The sequence below is a fragment of the Colias croceus genome, chromosome 29 (assembly GCF_905220415.1).
Source record: "Colias croceus chromosome 29, ilColCroc2.1".
Taxonomy (NCBI): domain Eukaryota; kingdom Metazoa; phylum Arthropoda; class Insecta; order Lepidoptera; family Pieridae; genus Colias; species Colias croceus.
Window position 1 is genome coordinate 2,850,784 of NC_059565.1, and position 22,441 is coordinate 2,873,224.

At 33.2% G+C, this 22,441-nt stretch overlaps 2 protein-coding genes across 4 annotated transcripts in view; one reads left to right on the forward strand and one right to left on the reverse strand.

The window, feature by feature from the left end:
• Nucleotides 1-2,762: 2,762 nt before the first annotated feature.
• Nucleotides 2,763-13,070, reverse strand: LOC123704424. 3 transcript variants are annotated; one of them, XM_045652815.1, is made up of 6 exons: nt 12,674-13,070; nt 9,812-9,893; nt 8,233-8,262; nt 6,516-6,619; nt 4,372-4,487; nt 2,763-2,894 (listed from the first exon to the last, which is right to left on the reverse strand). In XM_045652815.1, the coding sequence occupies exons 1-6, from the start codon at nt 12,789-12,791 to the stop codon at nt 2,844-2,846; spliced, it is 501 nt and encodes a 166-aa protein (XP_045508771.1). In that variant the 5' UTR covers nt 12,792-13,070; the 3' UTR covers nt 2,763-2,843. The 3 variants fall into 3 exon arrangements, with proteins under 3 accessions (XP_045508771.1, XP_045508770.1, XP_045508772.1); XM_045652814.1 differs by having other exon boundaries at nt 2,765-2,894; nt 8,233-8,265; XM_045652816.1 differs by lacking the exon at nt 8,233-8,262 and having other exon boundaries at nt 2,765-2,894.
• A 445-nt stretch (nt 13,071-13,515) lies between these two features.
• Nucleotides 13,516-22,441, forward strand: part of LOC123704426 (histone-lysine N-methyltransferase eggless) — a 34,253-nt gene continuing 25,327 nt past the window's right edge. Inside the window, exons 1-9 of the mRNA XM_045652818.1 lie at nt 13,516-15,905; nt 16,568-16,719; nt 17,196-17,258; nt 17,728-17,815; nt 18,436-18,513; nt 19,179-19,345; nt 19,768-19,803; nt 20,202-20,274; nt 21,168-21,367. Of these exons, the coding sequence (XP_045508774.1) occupies nt 13,697-15,905; nt 16,568-16,719; nt 17,196-17,258; nt 17,728-17,815; nt 18,436-18,513; nt 19,179-19,345; nt 19,768-19,803; nt 20,202-20,274; nt 21,168-21,367 (3,066 nt within the window). The 5' untranslated portion in view covers nt 13,516-13,696. The remainder of the gene's footprint in view (nt 15,906-16,567; nt 16,720-17,195; nt 17,259-17,727; nt 17,816-18,435; nt 18,514-19,178; nt 19,346-19,767; nt 19,804-20,201; nt 20,275-21,167; nt 21,368-22,441) is intronic.

Below are 22,441 nucleotides of genomic sequence, written 5' to 3' on the forward strand. Positions count from 1 at the left end.
AAACCAATGACCTATTATACTTGTAGACGCGGCATACGCCAACATAAGTGCACTAAAAAACAGCGTAATTAATACATACCTACTTACTAACGCATTATCACCAATACAGTTGTTCTCTCTTTCACTCTCACGCACGAGACATAATACATGTCTCACTCATGTACTTCGTAATAACAACTGCCGATTAAAATATAAAAAGAACGTCCAGCCACGACGCTGAATGGTGCGTGACTAAGTGAAACTCGGGCACTTAGCTGAGTTTTTTCTTGCCAAAATAGAGAGCGGGTAACGTATCTACTTCTTTTATATATCATAGGTTTAAACTAATAGACTATTCAAACTCGTCGGACATTACCAAGCTCATATATTACTAATCTTCAGTAATTTCTAAAAAAGTGAAATTAAATGTTTTTGAGCCTCACAATTTTATCATGTCGATAAACATACATAAAAATTGTATTAGATAAAAACACTACATCTTTGGATAGTTATTATAAAATTAGTTTGGTATATCCAATAAGTATAGAATATAGAATTATGCATATATTTTTAAGAAATAAAAGAAGAAATTCGCCTATTTAGAGGTATTTTTAAATGCCATTGCACAATAAAATGAAAACCATAAAGGTACACTTTGGGTATTATTTAAAAAATATTGATAATAATTAATCAATGCTTCTAACGTAAAATGGATTTATTAGCAAATCAGGCTTTGTGATTAAATTTACCATTATTTAATTGAAGATACCTTAAAAATGCTAGTTTGGAATGCGAGAGAAATGTATGTTTCTGTCTGATATATTCAGACCATTTATAGTAATCCAACTGTAATCACAAGAATAAAGACAACTAAAGACAACAAAGAGAACTTGTATATAACAATGAAATATACTTGACTATTTATTGTGAAAATATATAAATAAAAGGAAGATATCTATAAATGTTTCTAAACTGTCAAACTGACATTTCACGCATCGGTAATTCATAGAATTACAATTAAGTTCATTAAAAATTGTATACTAAAATAAAAGACACAAATAAATCGTCTTGAAATAAATATTTTCCACATGGCACCAATTTTAATATTCCAATTCATACAACAAACTTTACAAAGACAACCTATAAATAAAGAATACAAAAGAACTGTATTTTTTTTTCAAATGCTTTTTTTTATTTAATACCAAGATTTATTAAACTTTTTTTTTTAATTCCCGTCTTGTCCGTCATTCTGTTTATCCAAGGTTGAACTTACATAAGTTAATTTTTCTCATTTGAAATTTAGAAATAAATTTATCGAAAATTTATTTCTAAATTTCAAATGAGAAAAATTAATTTATAGAAATATATAATAAAAATAAATCGAAGAATTACTTCTAGCATATTATATTATTTTTTATACGAAAAGCTAGTACAAATCGTCAATATTAGAACATTTCCTCTAAAGTTATTACTAATAACATAAAACTGAAGTTTGTTTGTTTGAACGCGCCAATCTGAAAAACTACTGCATCCGTTTAAATAAATATTTAACCCTTGGATATCTAAGTGATCCCTGAATGCTATAGGCTATGTATGTACCACAGGTAGAGCCTGGGCGGATCGCTAATCCTACTAAATGTTACAAATGCGTAAGTTTGTGAGGATGGATGTTTGATACTCTTTCACGCAAATACTATTGAACTGATTACAATGAAATTTTGTATGTACGTAGCTGAAAACCCAGAATAAGACATAGGCTACTTTTAATCCCGTCAATCCCACAGGAACGGGAAATATGCGGGTTTTTCTTTGAAATCGGAAACGGAAATCTCATCATCATCATCATCATCAGGTCTGGTCCAGTTTTTTCTTCCATATAAAGTAAGGTAGTAACATAATATACAAGTACATGTTTAAAGCCCTTAAAGTTTTCAAGATTCCATTCGAATACCTAGTCTACACCTTCCCAATACTACAGATGACTAACATAATATCTGAAACAGAGAGATTTAGATATAGAAAAACGCCGTGTGTCACTCGGGGACTGGGGCGGTTGCGCTATTGCATGCTATGCCTTCAAGCCACACCTCCGCCCGTCCCCGTGGGGAGCGTGAGGTTTTTCGTTACGGAATTTCTCGATTCGGTCCCCGCGCTCAAGGCCCGCGATAGAAGCTATGCAATAGCTTAAAAGAGCGTATGTACCAAGCACACGTGTCAGAAGTGAAACTGCTATGGCGAGATTGAAAGAAAAAAACTAGATTTAAAAATTTTATAACATTGAAAGATATCAAAATCGTCGCCTTTCTTCATGACGTGACGGTATTTGAAATGTTTACTCTCAGCGCGCCTAAAGAAGTTTCACTTCAAAAAGACATAGAAAGAGAAGAGATAAATGTCAACATTTTATCAATGTAAGTAGCGTTACTTGCTGCAAAAACTTCATCAAAATTTGCATTAGATTTTCTCCAGTTTGTACAAGTAAATATTAAATTTGATTAAATTATACTTATTATTTATAAAATGACCTTTAAACAAGAGATTCAAACTGATTATTTTTTATAAAAGTGACCTGTGGGAAAATGGCTATTCATAATTTAGTTTAACCTTCCTAATTTTTTTCTTATTTCATCATTACATTCAAATTATTATTTGGACACAAATCTATACTAATATCATAAAGCTGAAGAGTTTGCTTGTTTGAACGCGCTAATCTTAGGAACTACTGGTCCGATTTGAAAAATTATTTCGGTGTAGATAGCCCATTCTTCAAGGAATCTTCAGCTTTGTAATATGTATTAGTATAGATATAGATTACTGCTAGGTAAATACAATAATCTCACCATTAAAATAAACCCCTATATCAGCTATGTACTCTCATTTCTCGGTGGTTTCACTGGTGCGGTCAGCGTTGGATCCTGGAAAAAAATATCATAACATTGACGATCTATATACAACTAGACTTAGGCCTGCTGCAGATATGGCGAAGCGCTTTTTTATTGAAGTGAAACTTCTTTATCGGGGTTGGAAAAAAATTGAGTGTAACATTTTTTCGTTACGCGTGACCTTTTTCCGTTACGCGCCATCTTATTCCTACCACGCGTGATTCGACGTAGGTATTTCTTGTAAAGTTGCATAATGCAAATAGTAAATTATTTTATGAAAAAAAAATAAAGGTCATAAATGTAATAAAGGTCAAAATAAAGAAGTTTCACTTCTTACGTGTGTACACTAGTACACGCACACATTTTTTACATTATTATAATTATAATTAACTATAGCTCCCACACTAGGCGAACTTGTGTCGTGGGAGCTGTATTGTCAAACTATTATCGACATTGTTATCATCAAAATAAAATTCAAAATAAAATAACAACAATTTATTTCGGGGAGCATGTTAGCGTCACACGCGAAAATGTTTGTTATTTTAATGAGCACAATGTCAATAATAGTTTGTCAATGAAAAATGCACCGCGCTACGCTTCGCCATATCTACTCCAGCCCTTAGGGTTATCCACCAATAATGTGCAAGGCTGTGTATCGAGGAATGTGTTTCTAAAGAACCAATCATGTCGCTTCATTTAGAAGCATTTGTAGCGATATTATTGGTTATTTACAAACACATTCCTCGCTACACATCTTCGTACATTATTGGTGATGACGCACCCTTATAATCGTGTTGATCGCAAAAAATGTTAGATCGGCGTTGTAAAAAACATTCATTCAAATAAACACCTTATTTCGTAGCGGTAATGTTCAAAGTCTATTGTATCGCTTATTAGAAAACTCTACTTAATACACGCGTAGGCAGAGTTTTGCTTGGGATAATTTTTGACCGTGATGGTATGTCAATATCATATAACTGAATATACATATATATCCACTAGCTTTCCACCCGCAGCTTCACCCGCGCAGTCAAAGAAAAACCCGCATAGTTTCCCTTCCCGTGGGATTTCCGGGATAAAACCTATCCTATTTCCCGGGGTAAAAAGTAGCCTATGTCCTTTCTCGGGTATAAAAATATCTCTATACCAAATTTCATGCAAATTTTTTCAGTAGTTAAGGCGTGATTGAGTAACAGACAGGCAGACAGAGTTACTTTCGCATTTATAGTATTAAGTATGGATATGAGCTACTCAAACCAGTATTTTAAAATGAAAAAAAAAACAGTGGGGCAAAATTCATTCGAAATTTTTATAATTTTTACAAGCTTTTTGTCACTTTAACTGACAGAAAACGTAAACGGAACATATCCAGAATCTTTGTTTAGCTGTTATTATTTCCATATATTATTTTTAATTTAACTTATATGAAACTGGCTATTTATAATGATATAAATAAATATCTATATAATATATATATAGATATTTATTTATATATTTATTTATATAATACCTGTTCTAAGCTTTCGGATGAAGTAAGGTGACCGTTCTTAAGCGACTCTTTCAATGTGTCTTCTTCATCTGAAGGCACGTCGTAGAATTCTTCACTGTCGAATTCGATATCTGTTCCTGGAATATCAATTAAAAGCATATCTTAATTTATTTCCTACTATCTATATTCTATCTATACTAATATTATAAAGCTGAAGAGTTTGTTTGTTTGTATGTATGTATGTTTGTTTGTTTGAACGCGTTAATCTCAGGAACTACTGGTCCGATTTTAAAAATTCTTTCGGTGTTAGATAGCCCATTCATTGAGGAAGGCTATAGGCTATTATCACGCTAAGACCAACAGGAGCGGAGCCACGCGGGTGAAACCGCGCGGCACAGCTAGTAGTATAATAAACACGAAAGTTTAGAATGTACTAGCTTCCGCCCGCGACTCCGTCCGCGCGGATGTCGGTCTTCGCGTGGATGGTTATTTCTCCATTTTGAGTACCTCTGTCAATAACATCTTATAAATATCTATTGGACCCAATTCCCAAATACGGCTAGGCCTATAATAATACGCAACGTGTGTTCGCGGTTCTACGGAACAACGTCTATGGATAAAACTGAAATATTAAGATTAATTTTTTTCTACGTATTTTTCCAGGATAAAAAGTATCCTATTTTACGCCCAGGATAATAAGGTATAATTATACCAAGTTTCATCGAAATCGAACCGCTAGTTTTCACGTGATGCCTTCACATACAGACAGACAGACAGACAGACAAAAATTTTTTTAATCACATATTTGGGTTTGGTATCGATCCAGTAACACCCCCTGCTATTTATTTTTTCAATATTTTCAATGTACAGAATTGACCCTTCTACAGATTTATTATATGTATAGATTGATGTATGTATTTTCACTCATTCAAGCAAAAACAGTTGATCGGAATTCAGATAGTGAGATATTTTTTTTGGCCGTATGCGAACCTAGTATGCACAATGCACATACATCATCAACATTCAACACACAATTCAACTAGGTACCTTTTAAATTTGTATAAAACCAAGGATATTATAAGCACTAAGAAAAATTAAAAAGTATTATAAGTAGATTCGTTACCATCACAACATTCGACATTAAAAAACGGCACACACGATTAGACGTCCAAGTGCAAGGTAACATGATTCAAGTAACGTTAGTAAAAAAAAATAAATAACTGAACTATTGAAGTAAAATACTTAGGCGCGCCGCATACCAGCGCCACATGCTACATGCATCGAACATTTACGTCGACACAATCAATGCGCTACAATTTAGGCGCGCCGCACACCAGACATACATTTGTATCTCGATAATTGTGGCGCCACATTTGAAACGCGACACATTTATCGCCCCCATATATTTGTACGCGAGCACGCACACCGAGGAAACATTTGTAGCGGGCGCACTTTGTGGCGAGACGGTGTCCGCGCTACACGAATTCAAGATGGAACACGTTCGTTATTTGTGGCGCCACACCAAGAAATCGTCGTCATCAGACGATGATGTCGACATTCTCAAAGCGGTGCCACGCTACAACTGTGCTTTCGATGTGCGCAGATACAATACATTTGTAGCAAGCTGAATTGTAGTGCATTGATTGTGGCGACGTAAATGTTCGATGCATGTAGCATGTGGCGCTGGTGTGCGGCGCGCCTTAGCTTGCTACAAATGTATTGTATATGCGCACATCGGAAGCAATTCGTGTAGCGCGGACAACGTCTCGCCACAAAGTGCGCCCGCTACAAATGTTTCCTCGGTGTGCGTGCTCGCGTACAAATATATGGGGGCGATAAATGTGTCGCGTTTCAAATGTGGCGCCACAATTATCGAGATACAAATGTATGCCTGGTGTGCGGCACGCCTTACAGTGCCACCACAGAGTGGCGAGTGCCACAAACTTAACTGACCCGGTGGCAAAAACTGGAACTACGTGCCGCCTTTTTGAAATATCACATTTTCACAGATTTTTCATACGGAATATTTAGTAATAGATATATAAAAAGTAATAGCGGCACTAAAATTGACATCAGTGACACCGTCACCGGGTCAGTTAAGTTTGTGGCACTGTACCTACCACTTTTAGTCTTTTGATTTCATTGTTAGAAAAGATAAAACAAACCTGCCAAAGAGTGACAATCGGTGAAATATTCCGAATCGGTGACGTCACCGGCCGGCGTCACTTCGCGCCGTACGCGCGCTTTTAGTTTCGCGCGGCGCGCTTGCCTGGAATAGTTTAAAACTCCCGCCGTACAAGAAGGACAAAAATCGCTAGTTTTTGTGTATTTTTATATAAATTCTTTGATATAAAAATTTCAATCTACTATTTTGTGTATATTGTAAAATATATTTCACTCTAGGAGATATGTAGTGACATGTTATAATTTAATTTTTTTATGTTGGAATGTACATAATTGTTTATTGATTTCTATTTTCAAATTATGTTCCAATTATAAAAGTAAAGAAACTTAAATATGTCTACTTCTAGCAGTACAATACATTTGTAAAATTCATTATTTTAATATAATTTACGATAATCTATAAATATTTTTCTTAACCAGAGATCTTATAAGACAATTTTTGGAGTATCACAATCATTACAATTTTTCTATTAATCTGGGGGCACGGTAGTGCCCCCGCCAAGACGAGCCAAGCGAAAACGAAGCGCACGGGCACTACCTACCTTTTCTCGAAGCGCTTCGACGTTTTTTTGAACCCTCATAACTTGGGTTTTGATTATGCTAGATCAACAAAATTTTCGGGATATATTGTCAATAGCGGACTTATTGAACATATTAAGTTTTAATTACATTAGCTTTTATACTTCAGATTTTATTTATATATAAAAAACGCTAATTTCGTCACTGACTCACTGATGATCATCAAAATTCTTAAGGTATTTCCTAATGTCCTAGAAAGCTGAAATTTTGTATGTAAGCTAGTATTAGCACACAAACAACAAAAAAATTATAAAACTTGTAACTTTCATCCCCCGACCCCTTAAACTAGGGGATGGGAGTTTTTATGAGACCTGTAATTTTAAATTAAATTTTGATGACGCTAGAGGTCTAATCTAATAATCTAAAACTTGGTTCCCCTAGATATATATATGTATATGTATAGGTACTCCTTGTTAAAAAAAAAAAAAAAATAATCGACATATATTGAGACATATACTTCAGATCAGATCATAACTAATATAAATATGAATGAATAGAAGTGTTGCGAACATCTCATGCCTCTTACGTCCACACAGTAGCTAAAAATAAAAAAAAAATTGTCCTTGTCAAGAGAGTGGGCTATAAAAAAAGGCGTCTCTGATGTGCAAGAAATACACCCCAAATTTTGTTACAAACAACTTACAAAAAGAAATGAAATCCCAGCAAAAACATTTTCATGTAAAATGTTGCCAAGACGATCCCATATGACTCGCACTGTCAAAAAGTTATTAGATCTCATGTAGAGCCAAGCTTCTAACACTACACGCCCTAACTCTACAAGGCCTAACTTCACAAACTCTACACCTTAGTCAAAATATGTGACTTGGCCGTTCGTTACTACAAGAACAATTGTATAACACAAAAGTAATGAACAGTGAATTAATTTTTCACCTTACGCCGATGTGAATGTAGCGAAATGGCCAAGCCACATATTTTGACTAAGGTGTAGAGTTTGTGAAGTTAGGCCTTGTAGAGTTAGGGCGTGTAGTGTTAGAAGCTTGGCTCTACATGAGATCTAATAACTTTTTGACAGTGCGAGTCATATGGGATCGTCTTGGCAACATTTTACATGAAAATGTTTTTGCTGGGATATGTATATCTAAATAAAAGTAAAATTACCTAGCTGGCATAGCTTCTAAATTTTTGTTCCTTCTTTAACAACAGGAGTTTTTTTTATTCATTAATTATTTTTTTCACAGGCAATGGTACTTACAATAAAGTAAATAAAATTGTATAATTATTCTGTGTAAGCATGCATGTACATGATTTTGATGAAACTTATGTGAGCTTTTACATAATATATATAAATCAAATAAAAGATAATAAAACCTATACACATTATATATGTTTTCGATAAAAAATTTATACTATTGTTACTTTGGCAAATCCTGGTGTAAACTACAAAAAGAAATTAAGGGTTTAAGAAAATTACCATATAGAAAAAAATATTGCTTTGATTTATACCATATACTTAATTACTAGCAACAAAAATGTCGAGAAATTTGTAAAGTGAAGTACCTAATATAGTCTGGAATGAGGATACTATGTGGTACAGGTCAATTATTACTAGCAAGGAATATTTTTCATCTACTTTTAAAGCTACTTACACAGTTTTAAAGACTTTAACAAAATATGATGCATTAAAATTTAAATATTAAAAAAAAATGGGTTTGAATCTGGCCACATTAACATTTTTTTACTCTTTATAATTTTTATTTCAAACATACACACGTTATAGTGTAACAAATTCAAAATGGTGATAAAAATATACAAGTTACTTAGAAGTACAATAATAAAAAGTGATACTGAAGGTCAAACATATTATATTATTTACTTCATTAACAACAAAATCGAACATTTATTTATGACTTCTTGTTCTTTTAGAAGCACTTTTGAATCGTCATTACACATTTTTAACATTTACCAACGATACAGGTAATCATATTATCTTTAAGGACTCTGAGTATTTTTTTCCAATTATTGATTAATTATATTTTTACGATGTTTTTATTAAATAGCATCTGTAATAATTATTCCTTGAATCTGAAAACTCATCTTTAAACATGTAGAGGTAGATAAATATATTTTATATATTTAAAAAATATTTATTTATAAACCAAATGTTTTTACACAGATACACTTAGTTTGACGTTGCTCGCTTTACACATATTGGCTTAATCTATGTTTATTAAAAAGGATTCCCTATAGTACCCACACTAGGCAAGCCTGTATCGTGGGCACTGAGACGATTTTACCAAAAAAAAAAAAAAACAAAATTAGATGTCCTCGGTATGATCAACGCTTATAATAATACGTACAAAAGCATATTATCACTTAAAATGCTTTTGTACGTATTATTATAAGCGTTGATCATACCGAGGACATCTAATCTAATAAATAAAACAATTATCGTAATAAATCATATAGTTATTGAGAAATATATCCTATTCCTACTAATATTATGAATGCGAAAGTTTGTGAGAATGGATGCACATAAATGTATGTTTGTTAACAGTTAATTCACAAATAATAACTACTGGACAGATTTGGATGAAACTTTACAGTAATATAGGTCAGTGATCATCATCAGTGATCAGAATAACAAATGAGCCATAGACATAGTCAATCTGCATGCATGTTCGTTCATGGGTACACTTGCACAAATAAAATAGATTATTTCATTCAAGTAGTTACTTACGTCTCTTTCTGTAGTTCCCTGAGTGCTTCCAATTCAGCCCTCATGCTTGATACTTGTTTATCCAATCTTGCTACTTCACTAACTGAAAAAGAAATGCAAATACAATAAATTTATTACAGAAAAATCTAGAGGATATATCAGGTTACTTGGTGGTTACGGTAATGTTACAATCTATTCTTTATTAAGCTGAGGATTTTTTTGGTTTTGTTTGAACATGCTAATCTTAGGAACTAATGGTTCAAATTATTGTAAAATTAGTTTTGTACACTATAAACACACACTATAAACTTATAAAATCAAAACAAACACATATAGATTAGGTGTGTATAATCCTGCGAGTCCCACATACCCCCTCATGCAGTAAAAGTGTAGAGGAGGATACGTAAATGCATTTCCCAAAATTAAAAAAAAAGGTGTGTATAATCCGTTACTAACAGACAAAGCAGTATTTACAGAAAGAGATTACATATATCCTTTGTGTTAAATGCTGTCTCATCCTTAGTCATTAAAAATTACTAACATCAAAATGTAATTCTACAATTCTATGTATCTAAATACAAGATGATATAGACTACAAGCCCGCATAGGAAAAAAATATGGGTCAAATGAACCACCAGGGGACATATCTAGAACGATAGCAGAGCAAAAAATAATAAGATTCATCACTATGCCGTCACTTGTAAGTTGTCCAACTGAGTGCAGATGAGAATTGAAAAGTACAGGTAGACTCGGTAAATTTTGGTCATTTGACCATGTACGGCATTCTTAACCATCGATAGATCCATTAAAAATAATAAGAAACCGCTCAGTGCCGTACAAAAATGGTGGTCCACAAAGTCGGAATTTTTATTTAATTTCCGAGAGTTACCGGGGGTAAATTTGGTCATTTGACCATGTACGGCATCTGTGTCATACTATGCCTATACTGCTTTTAATCCATTATTCCGCAACGCCGTACAAAAATCATGGGGACAAGGGGAAAAAATCGAGAGTTGCAATCCACTCTCTTTCCCCACTCCAGGGGGGACTAAGTACGGCTTCGGTTCCAAAACATTATCTAGCACTCAAAAGTACTATTAAAAGCAATGCCGTCAAAAAATAATTGTTCTTTTAAATGTATACCAATAATCATCTTAATTTCATCGAATTCTTGATATAAAGAGCTGTAAGGTCATTTGACCCTGTACGGGAACTTTTTTTTTAACATGATATTGTAAAATTCAATTGTTGTATAGTATTGCCGTTCAAAAGAAACCGTTCTAAAAAAAGTTATAGAGAAATGCAAAAACAGAAATTTTGTAAAAGTTTAAACATCGTAGATTAATGAAATATAATAGTTTTCTACACTTTATTCGTTGTTTTAAATAGTATTAACATAGATAAATTAGGAAAAAACGATGCCGTACATTTTTGTGCAGACCACATATTTTAGGCTGATGAAAGCGACGAAAGCTACAATTTTAAGGGTGCTTTATGGCCATTTGATACAGTACGGCATTAACATATTTTTACCCAACTACGGCAAAGCAAAAGGAGGGTTATGATTTTGACAGGTCATGTATGTATGTTCATCTATTCCCTCGTAACTTCTAAACTACTTATCAGAATTCGACAAATGACATATCATTAGAAGCGTCTGAATTGTTCACTGGATAACCAGCGACCAGCTAGCTAAAGGCTATATGGGGTTTCACAAAATCTAATGTGGCGCCCTCTAGCGGACAAAACATACGGATTAAAAAAATAAAGTTAAGATAAATATGCCGTGTTTGGTATCATTTGAAAGCGCTTTACTTGTACATTTTGAATATGTATATATTACTAGCATTTGCTTGTGACTTTACCTGTATTCATGGGCTGATTGCATATAATTCACATCTTTTCGTTCATAGCTTCTTTATTAGTTCATCAATTTAACGGAGTCCATTCCACCTGACTCCGACTTTCCAAGGTGATAATTAACCACCTCGAGCTTCTTAATATTAATGTATATTTATATTTTATTATCAAAATATAAAGCAAACATTTCGTTATATGGATTTTTTTCTTTTTCAGATTTTTCCCCTTTGAACCAACGAAAATGTACGGCACATGAAAAAATATTATCTATGCATAAAATACTTTAAAAATAAATTTATTTCGTGTTGTGTCAAATGACCCCCTGGAGTGGGGAAAGAGAGGGGATTACAACTCTCGATTTTTTCCCCTTGTCCCCATGATTTTTGTACAGCGTTGCGGAATAATGGATTAAAAGCAGTATAGGCATAGTATGACACAGATGCCGTACATGGTCAAATGACCAAATTTACCCCCGGTAACTCTCGGAAATTAAATAAAAATTCCGACTTTGTGGACCACCATTTTTGTACGGCACTGAGCGGTTTCTTATTATTTTTAATGGATCTATCGATGGTTAAGAATGCCGTACATGGTCAAATGACCAAAATTTACCGAGTCTACCTGTACTTTTCAATTCTCATCTGCACTCAGTTGGACAGCTTACAAGTGACGGCATAGTGATGAATCTTATTATTTTTTGCTCTGCTATCGTTCTAGATATGTCCCCTGGTGGTTCATTTGACCCATATTTTTTTCCTATGCGGGCTTGTAGTCTAATATCTTCACATAAAAACAATTAAAGAACAAGCACAAAAAAAATATATTTGTTAATGAAATAGTTATCACAAATACTGGTATCATTCTCTTTATAATAATTAAACCTTAACACTGTTTCCTACAATCTGGCAAAAACATTCACATAAACAATATTTTAAATACAAACACAATAAGTTATATACCCTGGAGATTAACAACACAAATTGTATTCTAATAAATTAATGTTTTTCTAAGTCTGACACTTACCTAACATAGCTCTCCTTTTCTCTGCGTAGACCTGTTCATATAAAAACATGCCTGCTGCTCCGACCAGACCGACAACTGCGGCGCCTACCATCCACCGGGGCGACAAATAGCTGTTCATTTTACGAGTTACTAAGCACACTAGTGTATATTCTCTAATAGTTATTATGCAACGTATGTTATTACACTTGGTAAGCAAATTTTACAGCAAAACCATAAAACGTTGTACGTTCGACAATTCACATCGAAACAAAAAAAATATTATGGCGTTAAATAATTAGGGAGAACAATTCGGTCGGGCTTGGTTGCAAGCTACGTTCACTACAATATCGTGGATATGAATTTTCTATTAATTTTGAACTTTTTCAAAGTGAAATCGGTCTCGTTTCTTCAAACAAAATATTACATGTGTCAAAACTCAAAAGTTCAAAAGACAAAAGTCAAACTGACAACGAAATCAAAGTCTATAAAATCTAGAATAGCCACAATAGCTTCACATTACAAAGTGATCCCTTATTTTTAATTTCTTATTTATATTTAGTTAAAACTCCACTTAAGATTATGAAAATAACAATATAGGATTATTTAAGCAAAAACAAAATCTCGTCTTTACAAAATTTCAACTAAAATGACAATACCTACTACATTTATCAAAATATGTCCATGTATTGCTCTTAGTGTCCATGGTTATGAATAAATTATTAAAAAAAAAAAATTAACAAAATATGTCAGATTTGATTGGCGTTTCTGTAATCTGTTTACTGTCAATTGTCATTTGCAAAAACGAGTGGTTCAGCTTGCTTCAGCATTTATTCCTCTTTGATTTATTCCAAAATATTATATTATAACTTCAAATTATTGTGAATTTTTTAAAGGCAAATACATATCTATAAATCCACGATGTGTGGCTGGATTCTTCATAATGCGTAACAACCGTAACGTTTTTATTAACTGAAGCTATATAAACCGTTGTACTTCGATAATAGAACAACATTTATTAATAACAAATCGTATAGTACTACAATAATGAGTTCTACAGATAAAATAGAGTCTCATTCTTGTGGTAAAGCAGGTCTATCACCATCTGGAGACGCTGGTGAAGAGAATAAAGCAGAAAAAGTTTCAAACCAGCCAGTCACAAATGTTACGCCGGCAATAGCAGCCACTAGTGATGGAGCCAATAATCCGGGTGATGAAGCTAAACAAACCGACCAATCAGAAGTGTTAAAAGATCAATTATGTGATGAGAAAAGTAAATCATCTGTAAGTAGTGAGGTTGATGATGACATTGTGTTAAAATGGGATGATGAAGATGAAGAAAAAGATAAAACACTGGTAGCTGGTGAAGTAGATGAGAATGAACTATTAAAAGATATTGACGATGAAATCACAGAATTAAGTAATAAGGAGGAGGAACTATTGGAAAAAAGTTTAAATTCATCGCCAACAGATAAACAGAGTTTGAAAGATCCAAATGCTATGTTAGAAATACCTACACAAGAAATAATTGAATTCAGCGATGATGAGGAATTTACGGAAAGCTGGAAAATGATGCCCGATGATGATCTGGATGATGAAATACTAGAAAAAGATACTATTTTAACAAGTGATGAACAAACTGAGGAAATAAAAGACATTAAAACAACAACAGATAAAAATAAAGTTGATATTGAGCCTAAAGTTCCAGACACTGATCCTAATACGGAAAGTGAATCTATTCCAAATAAAGATGATAATCTCGGTGATTTGCTATTAGAATCACTGGATGATGAGGAAAAGCAGTTAGATAAAGAACTAGACAGTATGATTCCTTTTAATGTGGACTCGGAAACAGAAGCTGATGATGTTATTGATTTAGATGATGGCAGTGAACTGGAAGATGTTCCCACTCCAACAGCTCTTGAGGAAGCTAAACTTACTGAAGAGGAAGAATTGCAAAATGCCATAAGTTGTATAGAGCAGACTTTAAAAGATTTTGAGGGTGAAACAACTGATATTGATAAAATTATTGAAGAAATAGAACCTGCTCAAGATGATAAAGGTCTGCAACAAGATGCTACAGTTAAAGATGATGATAATATACCTACTATAATGGAAACTGAACTTATTGAAGAAACAGAAATGGAACAGCTAAATGTAGATGAAAAAATTGATGAAAAAGAAGTAGTTTGCATGGAAGAAGATTTAAATGAGGATAGTATAGTAAAAGAACTAGATAATTTACAGGAAAAAGCAGAAGATACAAAAGCCATAGAAGCAGAAAACGAAATGAATCAAAAAGATAATGTTATTGAAGACAAGGAAATGATTGTTGAACCAACAGATAGTGAATTAGTAGCTAATTCTCCTGTAAATAAAGAATTACTAAGAAATGAATGTGTACCAGAAACTGAGGAAGATGATATTAATGAACCTACAACTATAGATGAAGAGGAACCAAAAGAACTTGAAATTGTACCATCGGAGGACTCCAAAGATTCATCTCCACAGCAAGATACTAAAAAAGACGAAAATGTAGAATCCAATTCAAATAGTGATATACACCTACAAGATCCAGAAAATTCCATACCTGATACAGAGAAACTAGACAACACTGAACCAATATCTAAAACTGCTTTACACATAGAAGAATGTTTGCCATCAACATCAAAAGAACATGTAATAAATGTTGAAAATGTAGATGCTCCGGAACATTCTAAACCTTTAGTAGAAGAACCTCCAACAAAAGAACATAAAACAAATAGTGAAAATACAGTTACGGAACCTTCTAAATCTTTAGAAGTACCATCAAAAGAACATAAAACAAATAGTGAAAATACAGTTCCGGAACCTTCTAAATCTTTAGTAGAAGAACCAACAAAAGAACATGAAACAAATAATGAAAATACAGTTCCGGAACCTTCTAAACCTTTAGTAGAAGAACCAACAAAAGAACATGAAACAAATAATGAAAATACAGTTCCGGAACCTTCTAAACCTTTTGTAGAAGAACCAACAAAAGAACATGAAACAAATAATGAAAATACAGTTCCGGAGTCTAAATCTCTAGTAGAAGAATGTCAACCGTCAACATCTAAACAAGATCCTATGCAATTAGATGATGGGCAGAATAATGTACAGGACACGTCTGATAGCCTTGGGCTACTTGCGGAATCTTCTAGAATGATGGATGACGATGAAGACGCTGAAGATGATGATGATGGTGATGATGAAGACGAGTTTGATCCTGATGATGGTATGTTCTTTGTAATTTTTTGTTTAAAAACTTAACCTGCATATAGTATGTGAATGTGTGAACTTAGTGCATTTTTAGCTATTTCTATATCTGCTAATATTTTAGAACATTCAGAAATACACTTTATAGTTTATTTGTTTGTTTGATCCAACAGATACAAGATTTGAATTAAAATAAGTAACAAAAAAAATGTGTGCGTGTACTAGTGTACACACATAAGAAGTGTAACTTCTTTATGACCTTGTTTTTCAAAAAATAATTTACTATATGCAACTTTACAGAAATACGTCGAATCACGCGTGGTAGGGATAAGAAAAAGATGGCGCGTAACGAAAAAAATGTCACGCGTAACGAAAAAATGTTACACTAAATTTTTTTCCAACCCCGATAAAGAAGTTTTTTTCTTCAAAAATATTTTTGAGTTCTATACTCTATTTATCATAGAACACTATAAAACTACTCTATATTTTTGCCATATATTTTGACTATTTTTGCCAGCAGCATGCAAATATTCCTTTTTTGATAACATACATTCTCTAGTGGTTCTGCTAAAATAGTTCTAATTGTTATTTTTTTTCTCAAAAAGTTCATAAGCAGTAAGCTAAGGAACTGCAGGGCATACTTTTTCGTTTAGATTATAAACTTAATAATTTGCCTTTCAGAAAGTAGTAATCAAATGACAGTGGATCAGTCTGAAGATTCCAATACCAAATTTGAAAGTGACGGACAAAAAGATACAATAACGGAAGAAAAGAATGATGAGGAAGAAAATACATTTGAATTGAACAAGGAAACAGGAGAATGTACGGAACAGGTTAGATTTTCTATGATGATATTTATTTGTTAAAAAAGGAGCGTGTATGCCGAGTACATGTTTCAAGTGAAACTTCTTTGGCAAGATTCAAAGATATTCTTTGGCATACTATGATAATATATACGTACAGTTACTTATTTTGTAAAATTAAATTGTAATACTGAAATGATTTAAAAGAGCAACTATGGAGTTTCTTGCCGATTCTTCTCCATAGATACTGCTTTCCGAATCGGTGGTAAATGTTACAAATATGTATTGCCGTTTCAAAAGTGCTTCTCGAAGAAGTCTAATTGAATAAATATATGTTTGAGTTTTGATACCAAAATCGTCGCCTAAATCCATGATGTGACGTTATTGCCATGACGCGCCTAAAGTAGTTTCACTTCAAAAATATATGTGTGTAAGTGTATAGCTCCAGTTTGAAGATTAGTTATAATTATAACTTATATTATATTGAACTCATTTTTTTCTTTCAGACCCAAGAAATTGAACAAAATGATGAAACTGATAAGAATCAACCTGATGACAATACTAAAATGGTAAGAAAGTCGACTTAGCATATTTTTTCTTGAAATAGTGCTAATTTGTGATTTCTTCATTCTTCTTGACTATGAATTATTTGACTATTATTCACTAATATTTAAAACATAGAAATATGTTCTTATGTTCAATTATTGTTTGTAATGGGTGAATTTAACAATTGTTTATTATTCACAAGCAGGCTACAGTATTTTTAAAACATATTTAAATACTAATATTATAAAGCTGAAGAGTTTGTTTGAACGCGCTAATCTCAGGAACTACTGGTCCGATTTGCAAAATTCTTTCGGTGTTAGATAGCCCATTTATCGAGGAAGGCTATAGGCTATATCATTACGCTAAGACCAACAGGAGTGAAGCCAGTAACATGAATACCAATTTTTTTTCAGTTTTATTCACTTGGTCATGTTAAAATCTGTGCTAGATTCTAATAAACACATTCATTTTGAGTTAAATAATTTTTTTCAGGATGTCACAGTCCAAGATAATGCCGATATAGAAATATTCAAAATATCAGACACTGATACAGATGATAGTGACAGTAAAACTAATAAAGGTATGGCTTTTTTTGGAAAATTAATGTGTAAAATTCCCGTGTCACAATGTTAGTTACCATACTCCTCCAAAACGCACGAAAAAGTATTTTTTGTTTCCTTTCCCATCAGGTTGCCTGGTAGAGATTGCTGCTTAGCAATAAGGTCGCCTCTTGTACAAACGATGCCTTTCGTTTTGTATTAATTTTATTTTTGTCATAATTTAGTTTGTGCAATAAAGTGTTATAAATAAACTTAATATTATAAATGCGAATGTAACTCTGTCTGTCTGTCTGTTACTCAATCACGCCTAAACTACTGAACCAATTTTCATGAAATTTGGTATGGAGATATTTTGATACCCGAGAAAGGACGTAGACTACTTTTTATCCCGGGAAAATGACGCAATCCCGGAAATCCCACGGGAACGGTAACTATGCGGGTTTTTCTTTGAATGCGCGGGCGAAGCCGCGGGCGGAAACCTAGTAAATAAATAAATGTCAATACCGTTATGTCATGGAGGAAGAATGAATTTTGAATCTTACCAAAGAAGATTCACTTCTGACACGTGCGCTCGGCTCACACGCTCTATTTCTTTTATAAGTTACGTATACATATTAATTAATTGGATTTATTTTTTCAGAGTCTAAAACTGATGAAAATACAGAAAATGTAAAATCAGTGACCCTCGTGGATTTAGAGGGTAGTTCGTCAGAGGATGGTACGTAATTTTGTCATTTACATGCAGCTTAGATGTTAAGGTTTGAATTGGATAAATATTAACTCGGAAATATTTATTGAATTAACCCATTGAGCCCCAAGCGGCCCGATTGGTCCCAGACACAATAGATTTTCTATTGTGTCTGTGGTTCCGGGGCCTGAGATAAACAAACACAATGCTTATAAATTTATTTATAAATTGTAAATGTTGACAAAAAATGCCTGTATACTGTATACAAATTCAAATATTAAACAATAATTATTATTAATTAGGATTTTTAGAAGTTTTTATTCTTAAACCACATTGTATAAGTAGCATTTTCTGAAATAGCCACTAAGTAACTTTTCTTTATAATAAGAAAAATTTCATTAATTATGTTTTCCACACACTATTCCAATTTTACATACATAATATAAAAAAACATGTTTTTTTCAACATTGATTGTCAGTTGTCACCATTTAAACTTGTGAGAGAGATAAATATTTTTAAGCTATTGCATAGCTTCTATCGCGGGCCTTGAGCGCGGGGACCGAATCGAGAAATTCCGTAACGAAAAGCCTCACGCTCCCCACGGGGACGGGCGGAGGTGTGGCTTGAAGGCATAGCATGTAATAGCGCAACCGCCCCAGTCCCCGAGTGACACACGTCTTTTTTATTATTTTCAGATACCACCGAAACCAAACAGACGGACTCACAGAACGTGACATCCGTGAACATACCTGGTAACATTGACGTGATCTCCATGACCAGTTCGGATACTAGTGCTGCCATTACTATTAAAGAGGGGGAAGTCGTTATAAGTGGGATACCGAAGATGCCACCTGCAAAACCTGTAAGTAATCTAATATTTTCAATTGTGATTAAACTTATTTACAGAATTATCTTCTTCTTCTTAATATATATAAATCTCGTGTCACAATGTTTGTCCTCAATGGACTCCTAAACCACTTAACCGATTATAATAAAATTGCAGTTCGATCCAACTTGAGAGATAGGATAGTTTAAATCTCAAATCGTTTTATAATAGTATTTTATTAATTAACCATTACTAGCTTACCGCCCGCGGCTTCGCCCGCTTTGTCTAAAACCTAATAAATTATATACTAAAACCTTCCTCTTGAATCACTATCTAATAAAAAAAACCGCATCAAAATCCGTTGCGTAGTTTTAAAGATTTAAGCATACAAAGGGACATAGGGACAGAGAAATCGACTTTGTTTTATACTATGTAGTGATTTTAATTTTCCTTTACAGGCTAGACTGAATACCAGTGAAGTTTCCATAAAAACAGTAAGTATTTAAATACTTTATTAACCGACTTCAAAAAAAAGGAGGAGGTTATCAATTCGGCCGGTATATTATTATTTTTTTTTTTATGTATGTACACCGATTACTCCGAGGTTTCTTGTGATTCTTTTTTTGTTCGATGCGGGATGGTGTCGAATTGGTTCCCATAAAAATTTTATTCGGATAGGCCCAGTAGTTTTTATTTTATGAGCATTTTTGTCTGTAGGTATTTGTAAATTTTGCAAGTGCAAGTTTGAAGTCGGTTGTTTTTAACGCAGTTATCACTTGTTTCTCTAGTTACGTGTCTTCACTATGATAACAAACATATTATGTATGTGCCCGTGTGTGTATGTGTGTTTTGTTTGTGTATTTTACCTTATAAGTGTTTTGTTTATTTTCAGACAAAAATGCCAAGCCTCGAAGTGTTCAACTTGGATTCCGATGATGAAGAATCTATCGGTTTGCAAGATCAAGGTAAGGAGGAAAATAAATTACTGAAAAGTAGTTTATATTTCTTTATTTAATTCTTTATTGCACACCAAAGAAATAGAGATACGTAAAGAATATAAAATAACAGAAACACACGTACCTACAAACGGTGGCCTTATCGCTAGGTAGCGATCTATATTGTTTAAACTATAAATAATGAATGAATGAACAATATCGTGCGTGCGTGTGTTTGTAGGAAGACGTATGTGTGCGTGCGTGTGTTTGTAGGAAGACGTATGTGTGCGTGCGTGTGTTTGTAGGAAGACGTATGTGTGCGTGCGTGTATAAGTAGGCGTAGAATATTATTTTTAAATTGAAAGTTAGATTATTGATAGTAGAATAATCTATTATTTTTATAATTTACAGAAGTATTGTAATATTTTTTGAATAAACAGAAAATGTGAAATACATCTTATTTATTTAAAAGAAACCTTTTAAAGCAGATAACTTTTTTAACTTGTAAAACTATGTGTAACTAAAATAAATAAACTATTCTTGTAAAAGTAAATAGCGTGATGGCCTTATTTTTTTCTGTTAAAACATAATAAATTATATACTAAAACCTTCTTGAATCACTCTATCTATTAAAAAAAACCGCATCAAAATCCGTTGCGTAGTTTTAAAGATTTAAACATACAAAGGGACATAGGGACAGAGAAAGCGACTTTGTTTTATACTATGTAGTGATAAATAATTTATTATACTACATTTCTACAGTCAAAGTTACTTATACTTGAAAATTTAAACAATGTAATAACCCATTTTATTAGATCTATACGCATGAAAAAATTAGTAATCTCCCTTGCTAATGGCCCTTTTTTTCAGTAGCAAAGTGTACAATTTATTTAATATTAAATCAAAAACAATTAATTTCACAGACATAGCTCCAGAAACGGAAGTAGTCACGGGCGAATTAACCGACTGCGCACGCAAAAAGAAGTGCGTCAACGAATCGTGTCCCAACAACACGAATGTGTACTATGTGGCTGATAATAGCACTATGAGTTTCTATGAGGGAAAGAAGAATCGATTTTATGTGTGTGCTACTTGCGCTGATGTTGTTGTATTAAGAAATGCTGTAAGTATATAAAAGTATGTAATAATAATAATTTGTTTGAACATGCAAAGTTCAGGAACTACTGGACCGATTTCAAATATATACATATACTAGCTTATCGCCCGCGGCTTCGCCCGCTTTGTCTAAAACCTAATAAATTATATACTAAAACCTTCCTCTTGAATCACTCTATCTATTAGAAAAACCCGCATCAAAATCCGTTTCGTAGTTTTAAAGATTTAAGTATACAAAGGGACATAGGGACAGAGAAAGCGACTTTGTTTTATACTATGTAGTGATACATGATCTTTGAGTACTATAGGCTATGTATAAACCACGAGTGAAACCGGGGCGAGACATCTCTCGTATATTATATGTGGTTTTATCAGCATTGATAACCTTGGTTATTTATTAAACATTGCTTAATTAACTGACTGAATGACATCCAGCCACTTAATGAAACGGCTAGGTAAATGATTAATATCTGTAACTTTTATTCACTTGTGTCATGTTTGAAACAAATGTGTACTATGTGGCTGATAACAGCACTATAAGTTTCTATGAGGGAAAGAAGAATCATGGGCGAAATGCTGTAAGAATTAACATTTTTAATAATAACTAGCGGTCTGCCCCGGCTTCGCTCGTGGTACATATTTACGTTTTCTCTGCATAAGAACCATCCTCGTACTTCAAGGAATATAATAAAAAAAGAATTATCGAAATCCGTTCAGCCGATCACACGTGATGCCGTGATAACGCGAAACGGGTTTTATTTTTATTAGATAAAAAGGCTAAAGACTTCTTTGTTGGTTTGAATATACTTATCTCAGGAACTGCTGGACCGATTTCAAATACTCACCATTGGATATGTTAATGATCTCTCAGTCTCTGATCTCTGAGTACTAAATGGTAAATAAAAGATGTACCTAAACCATTTCTAAGTTATAAAATGAAACGATTTAAAATAACAGTGAAAGGAATTATCTTTATTCCTTTTTAACCGACTTCAAAAAAAGGAGGAGCTTATCAATTCGGCCGGTATGTTTTTTTTATGTATGTACACCGATTACTCCGAGGTTTCTGAACCGATTTACG